This window comes from Opisthorchis viverrini (assembly GCF_000715545.1).
Source record: "Opisthorchis viverrini unplaced genomic scaffold opera_v5_175, whole genome shotgun sequence".
NCBI classification, from domain to species: Eukaryota; Metazoa; Platyhelminthes; class Trematoda; order Opisthorchiida; family Opisthorchiidae; genus Opisthorchis; species Opisthorchis viverrini.
In genome coordinates, this window is record NW_008751833.1 from 783379 (window position 1) to 791487 (window position 8109).

An 8109-nucleotide genomic window follows, 5' to 3' on the forward strand; every position below is an offset into this window, starting at 1 on the left:
TTCGTCTCACTCATTATTTCACCTGCGAAACGCAACGCATTGGAGGTGAGTTTGTTCCGGTGTTTTGCCGAGTATCAATCCAAAGGTTTCAAGCTGAGAATGATATCAACGACCGCATTAGCAATGAAATATCACCAAGCTAGCAATTACCACCCCCCAATATGTTGACTGACGAAACCAGATAACACCTCTATGGCGCTGAAACTCGGGAAAATAACCTGTACCAGTGTCTACCCCACAGGTCACGCCATGAAATCCGTATGCCAGTGGACAGCTCTCCTCAAAACCAGCAATTCGATAAACCGTTCTCGGGATGGACACGACCCAGAGGTGGACAATGAAGTACGAAAGCCCCAACTGGTAAATCCACTTGCGTTGGTAATCGTCTGTCCGAGCGGGAACCCTGAGACGGGACAAACCCGGGGTTATTGACCCGAGTGATAATGCATCGCGCAGCCAACAGACAAACGGAATCGAAGACATCGACTCTTCAACAGCCCTTCTTCAGGCTTGTCGAAGTTTCCAGCAGCCTTATGAGTGGCGTGTTACTTCCAAAAAGTGCCATAGCTCAATACTGTGCCAAATGAAAGTGAGGGGGACTGGTACAACTCATTCAACTGAAGACCACCATAAACGGAAGATTCGGTGGTCTCACGTCAAAGCTGAATTCTGGCGCAAACAAAAGTATTCGGAGAGAACCACTGAACATTTAACACCAGTAAGAATATTGGGAAAAGACCTCCAGGGCGCGACTAACGTTCCCCCTGCTTCACCTCGGCAAACGAGGCTGTAGTAGCCGGAACCACTGTGCTTCGGCTCAAGGTTTGTAGCTGGAAAAGGGAACTATCCCAGGAATTCTGAACCACTCATCGCAGACGTGCAAAATACGTCATCCTAAGCCACTGCACTTGCGAAGCCGTCTGACAAGTGGTCAAAACCTCCAACTAGACAAAATTCTACTCCATCTATTCTACTGTGCACCAGGTCGGTGAGCCAAGAGGTACGAATCGTCTCTGGCAGGAAAACGAGTAAGCTTGTGTGACGCATTTTGGTGCCTATGTCAACTTGAAAGCTGTCTTCATGCGCCCGTTGAACGTGCTTTGACCTATCCGACAATAACGCGGATTTCTGGTGCTCTTGTTAAACTGGACGGAGTGGCGGCAGGTCCGAAATCGATCGTACCAAGGGGGGGGGACGTCCTACGCTGGTGAGGTGCTTTGCGACCAGTAACCGCGGACTCACAGGCGCCTTCCACCGTCCAGCTACAACAACCCTTCGGTGCCTAGCTGCCACGCAACCCAAGAGGAACACGAGAGCTGGGATACCGCCAGGTTGCTCAAGCCTAGATAAAGGAAGTCGGGAGGCAGAGGTTGGGTTCGAACGGCAGAGCTTCCGATCGGTACATTCGCGCTCTAAACAGTGAGCCATCTCGTCAGCGAACTAAATCCTAATCGCAAGTTTCCGTCTTGCGAATGAAAGTCGGACGCAGCTATCTAACTTACCGTTCGTCACAGCTTTCACAACCAGAGCGGAACGATAGCCAGTTGTTAGGAAAACGACCTAGCCAACTACGGCAGAGCTTCCGATCGGTACATTCGCGCTCTAAACAGTGAGCCATCTCGTCAGCGAACTAAATCCTAATCGCAAGTTTCCGTCTTGCGAATGAAAGTCGGACGCAGCTATCTAACTTACCGTTCGTCACAGCTTTCACAACCAGAGCGGAACGATAGCCAGTTGTTAGGAAAACGACCTAGCCAACTACGCGGCAACGGAGAAATCGGCTCGCTGACAAATAATGAATAACTTTATTGGGCCCGTAGTCTCCTTAAAATAAAGGCACTTCATCAGTAATTAAAGGCTGTATGTTGAAAAACGTCAACGAGATAACATGATTAAATAGGGTACGTTCACAGACTATGTCAAATCCGATGGACTGAATATCCATCAGATCTATGACTAGAGGTCCTCAGGCATGATCGACGGAGTACATATGTGAAATCAGATCCACTACACGGCAGCTGTATCCATATTCGTTGTCGTACCTGGAAAGTGAGATGAGCAGAGAAGAAAATAAACATACCACGCAACGAGCTTCACGAACGTGTCACTCAACTGGATACCCGCCTTCGCGTCAAAAATGGACGAAGCAGAGGAGCCACGGAAGTCCATGCTTACGACCTCATCCTCAGTGTAATCAAGGATACCCTTCATTGGACCCTCAGAAGCGTGTTTGATGGTTTCCATGATTTCGGTGTATTTCGCAGGCTTGGACAATCTACAGGTAAGGTCAACCACTGAAACGTCGGGTGTCGGTACTCTAAATGCCATGCCCGTGAGTTTGCCATTAAGATCAGGGATAACTTTGCCAACCGCTTTGGCAGCACCAGTGGACGAGGGGATAATGTTTTGATGGGCTCCACGCCCACCCCTCCAGTCCTTGTTAGAAGGACCATCGACAGTTTTTTGCGTAGCTGTGTAGGCATGGACAGTAGTCATTAAACCCTCGAGAATTCCGTACTTCTCATGAACTACTTTAGCAAGCGGTGCCAGGCAGTTCGTGGTACAGGAGGCGTTTGAGACCACATCCAAACCCTTGTGGTAGGTTTGATGATTCACACCAACGACAAACATCGGCGCATCCGCCGAAGGCGCGGAAATTATTACTTTCTTTGCCCCACCTTGAAGATGGGCCTAAAAATCAGGTTGGGGTAGAGACCACACTTACCTTGGCCTTGTCGATTGTTGTGAAGACGCCGGTGGACTCGACGATGTATTCAGCCTGATGGCTTCCCCAGGGTATAGCTGCAGGGTCACGTTCATTATGTACAGCGATTGTCATGCCCTTCACCATAAGATTGCCACCAACCACACAGACGTCACTTGGGAAAACGCCATGGGTTGAATCATACTTAAACATATATTTCATGTAGTTCAGATCAATAAATGGGTCATTGACAGCCACAACTTCCACTGTCCCTTTGTCTATTGCAGCCCGCAAAACGAGCCGACCGATACGACCAAAACCATTGATTCCAACCTTAGGTTTCGGCATCTAGAAAGCAAGTCGGAGGACGTGACGACCGGACCGATTGATCAGATCCTACGAATAGATGGCAGCATTTATATCGATGATGCGAATAAACACTTCGAGATCGGGCAAGGATAGCGAGTGGCAATTAAAAGGTCAGCTAGACAGATGAAAGACAAATCTCTGATTACGAAATCTTTTCTTCTAGAAGCTAGATCCTCCCAACCTAAGTTTGGCGCACAGTTTGAAATTTTCAGGGCAGGATCAGAAAAATTTGACGGAGGAGTGAGACCCGCTTGAAATAAAGCCAATTCATTAATTCTGATGCCAACCTTCGACGGGTTTTGTGTTTTCAGGGTCAAATATTTTGCTCTTTGTAGGCCAACGATCCATAAATGATTTCTTTTGGCGCTCTAGTGTTTCTTGACGTTTCGGCTGATGCAGACTTCTCGGCTGTTTCCGCAAAGTAAGACTTACCCCGACTAACTTCTCTTAAGGAGATTGGATGAACTGCCATACCAACAGTTCGAAGAAATTTTTGAGACACCTTACACCCATATGAGTGATTGGTCTGAGCGCATCGTTTACGTTGTCTACCCACCAAATTCCTGTCGCATGACATGATTTGAATGTTTTGTGCCTGTTGCCGGTAAATACATGAAAGGAAGGCGTTAAGTCAGTCATCTTTATTTTACTTAACTACCAGTTTAGCATCTGTGGCGCAAATATGAGGTGCGCTTTACGTTGCATCATGGAAATGTGAGCTGTTAACCCCGTACGACCACTAACAGCCCAGCAGCAAGTGCACCAAACTTTCGTGCAACTAGTCGCCGATGGGTGGGCAGTTAACCTCATGCGAGCTTGAGGCTTCTGTCTACTGCAAAGGCATGTGTGGAGTAATAAGGCTTCCAGGCTTTGACGAAACTTATGAAATTACAGACGAATTTGTATTCTTCCCCCTCTGGTATTCTAGTCAAAACACTAATCCCCCATACAGCTCTTATTATAAAAAATCTGTTAAAACCTTTGAAATCTTCACATAGATCAATGTGCTGCACTGCACTCAGGTCCCGCCAAAACATTCACGCCATGCTACGGCGGTCGCACGGACACCAAACCAACTTTTTCTCGTCGAGACCAATATCCTGGTGCATCACTAAAGGTTTCCGTCTACGACCATTTCCTTCTAGACACCGAGTGGACGTTCCCTGGACGTTCCCACCACCCGATTCGATACTCTATACCCAAATTTTTCTGCAACTCGACGGCTATTTTATTAGGTTTTGCTTTAATTCTTCAGGCTAGCAGTACCTAACAGGCTCAATCAAATTAGCAGCAGCTTGCGGGACGAATGTGACGAGCCATCATTCAAAATGTGGAGATAAATACGTGACGAATGAAACCTGCAGAATTTCCCAGACCATGCCTGCAGGAAGGAAAATCTGTCCCAGATTCTTCCAAACGTACACTGGTGAAATGATGTACATTAACTCCTGTAAATAACGCACTTTCTTTGTTCTTTGAAAGCTGGAGATTTCTATGATTTTAGCCCAGATTAACCACAACGGAGAAGAAGACGCTTGCATAATCCCCTTTACCAAAATAGTCCATTCCAGAATGCACAATGACGCTCTTAACTGAGGTAGTTGTTGATGCGCGACACGCCTAGGTAAGTTGGTGGCAGTTTGAGTGGGATTGGTTCAACCAAGTTTTCCTTATCTCATTTAAACCAGTCTGCGGTGGAGAGCCGCAAACCACTCCAAATCAGTTTACTATTCATTTAGAATAAGCGACAGCTCTAAACTCAATTTTCAATCCTTGACCATCCGGCTTCAACGTTGCCCTTTGGCCCTGAGCAGTTGAAAATTGTTGCGGTTATTCTCCACTAAGGTACGATAGGAAAAATCTCTCATTCTACACTCAGAAAAATTATCTCCGTTGTAACGTGTTGGCTGGCTTCGTTATTTTCATTTCAGACCAACTCTTTACCCTTCATGTTAAGTCGGTTTTCCTCTATACTGCTAATGGATCGATGGTTGCTCGAGAAGCTTTGTTGTTTTGGATGAAATTCCGTCAATTCGATAAAGCCAATCTCGGCTTTTAGGGTAGACTGACATTTATTCCCGCATCCGCTTTATTATGACGCCATTTTGTAGTATCCGCGAGGATCTGTTCTTTCAGGTGTAACAAAACCCATACTGTCCTGATGGTTTTAAATGCGCGCCTAAGATATTTCTATCTATTTCTTTCTTTTCCACGTAGATTCCCATTCCCTGGACCTCGATATGAAGAAGGAACGCGTGATTTTCATTGATGACAGCCCTTTTTCTGTTGACCTGTTTTGCCAGGCTGACGCTCGTCGGTTCTGACTTGTACACACATCCGTTTCGCTTGTTGCCCGTTCGTGGGGACGCCGCCCCTTCCGTGCTTTGGAATATATGTTCGTATTCCGTCAGTGTTGTTCTTAGTTGTGTGTTTGGATCGCGTGCCGGTTGACTGAACATCTCCCGTTTCCGTGCATCCCTCGTCGTGTGTGTGTTCGCTAACCTCCGCCCATTTACGTCCCGGTTCAGCTCCACGCGGTTTCCCGTCGACTGTGCGATTTTGACCCATTACAACTGGTGGAAATGAACCATCAAGAAAACGCCTCTCTGTCCAAGCAGCAACTAATGATAGTGACTGGAGTAAAAATGGAATCCCGATTGCCCAAACTTCCTACCCCACCGAGATTTTCCCCCGAGGAAGACTTCATGCTCTGATCCTTCCGTGCTCGACCATTCCTGGACTCGGTTCCCACGGACCGATTCGGCGTTTTCCTGGTGTCTCTACTTGATGAAGTAACCCTCCGTCAGGTGCCGGCCTCTGGTACTTTGTTAACATCCCGCCCCAAGGTCCTGTGGTCCCTGTTGGAGGAGCTTTCCGGATGTGTTCAGCTGGCCCCCATGACTCTCGAAAAATTCTGGGAAAGGAAACAGCTGCAGGGAGATACGGTCGACCAGTATGTTGCCGTATTGCGTGAAATCGCAGCAAAAGTCTTCCCGAATGAATCACCTGCCGACCGAAACAGCCGGATCCTAAAACGGTTTCCGCTCGACCTAAACAACGACCATTTGAAAGGGAAATTCGTACGTAAGCCCTAAATGACGTTAGCGGAGTCTTTGACAACCGCCAGATCGTATGAAGCTCTTTGGCCTATCCTGCCTTCTTTACCGGTGAACGTAGCCGTGATCAGCAGTTCCCAAAGACGCCCCGATTTACCCGCGCACTTCTTCGGTTTTCCTGGGCCACAATCAAGATGCCACTACTGCTAGAGGATTGGTCGTCACGCGCAGCACTGCGGACACAACCCTCCTATACAGAGGGTCGGTGAGTCCCTTCCAGTTAAATTGTCACTTGGTTCTCTGTCGTTAAATGAGACGTCTTGTTTCCCATTGTTAACCGTTTTTGGTCTGCTCAACGGCAGGAGTGCAAGGTTCGGCGCATCGTGTTCGGTTATAGAGAAAACAGTCCCAATGTCACCCGACGTACGCCAGTGTCCAGCACCTAGCTTAACTTCCTCAGACGCGAAACCAGTGGCTGAGTTTGGTCGCACGGGAGCTACCGTTAGATTAAGCGCTTTCGTCGCATCACATACTTTTGTATGCGCTGATATTGCAGCTGACGTAATATTAGGAATGGACTTTTTAGAACGGTATCAAGCCAACATCGACTTTGTTCGTCACGTTATGTGGCTCAACGGCTGTCGTATCCAACTTAGCCAATCAGTTTCCGCACTGATCAATGATACAACATGGACAGATGCTATGTTAACCGGTTGTGACGCTGAATCCAAGGACAAGCAACAGATCATTTCGATTGTTGCCGAGTTTCGAGAGCTATTAGATCATTGTTCGCCAACGTTGGGTCGCACACGAACACTACAACATCGGATAGACACGGGGAACCATCGCCCTCTGTTTTGGCCACCCAGAAGAATCCCAATACATTACCAGGCCGAGCTTGATAAACTAACTCACGAGGTGCTAGAGAAAGGAGTTATACGCCTTTCGACGTCACAGTGGGCATCACCAGTCGTATTGGTAAAGAAAAATGACGGGACACTCATGATGTATGGATTGTCGCCGTCTTAACTCGATCACTAGGCGCGACTCCTTTCCCCTACCTCGAATTGACGACACGTTAGACGCCGTCGCGGGTGCCAAATGGTTTTCCACTCTAGACCTCGCGTCCGGATACTGGCAAGTAGAAGTACATCCCACGGACAGGTGTAAAACAGCCTTCGTAGTCCCTTCAGGCCTTTATGAATTCGAAACCATGCCGTTCGGGTTAGCCAACGCTCCTGCCACCTTCCAACGTTTGATGCATACTGTTTTAAGGGACATTGTCCCACAATGTTGTTTAATATACCTGGATGATATTATCATACATGGAACCACGGTTCAAGAACACAATACCCGGCTGAAACAAGTGTTGGATCGACTGCGAGAAGCTGGGTTAACGTTGAAAAGATCAAAGTGCTGACTGTTACAACATCAGGTAAAATTTTTGGGACAAATCCTGTCAAACTGAAGCATGCATGCGGACCCAAAAAAGATTAACACGATTGGCAACTGGCCACAACCAAAAAAAGCAGCTGACGTATGCAATTTTATGGGACCGGCTTCTTATTACAGGAGATTTGTCAGAGTTCGCGAAAATTGCCGGGCATCTACACAAACTAACCGAAAAAACCGCACTTTTGCCTGGACTAGTGAATGTGAATCTGCTTTCAACCAATTGAAAACTGCATTGACAACCCCGCCTATCTTAAGCCTTCCAGATACTTCAAAGGCGGCAGGAAGTTTCATCCTGGATACCGATGCCAGTGACGTCGCAATTGGCGCAATGTTTTTGCAGTTATTTCCATGTGGACAGGAATGAGTTATAGCTTACGGAAGCAAAACCCTCGACAAAAGTGAGAGGCGGTACAGTGCCACGCGCCGTGAGATGTTATCCCTTGCGTACTTCGTTCAATATTTCCAACCGTACCTAGTTGGTCGTCCATTCCGCGTCCGCACCGACCATCAAGCACTGTAGTGGCT

The 8109-nt window shown here is 47.5% G+C and overlaps 1 protein-coding gene across 1 annotated transcript; it reads right to left on the reverse strand.

The window, feature by feature from the left end:
* Positions 1 to 1966: 1966 nt before the first annotated feature.
* On the reverse strand, positions 1967 to 3052 carry T265_07589 (hypothetical protein; the record flags this gene model as incomplete). The annotated part of the gene is made up of 3 exons (XM_009173146.1): positions 1967 to 2042; positions 2081 to 2691; positions 2726 to 3052. The coding sequence occupies 3 exons, from the start codon at positions 3050 to 3052 to the stop codon at positions 1967 to 1969; spliced, it is 1014 nt and encodes a 337-aa protein (XP_009171410.1).
* Between the last annotated feature and the right edge of the window lie 5057 nt (positions 3053 to 8109).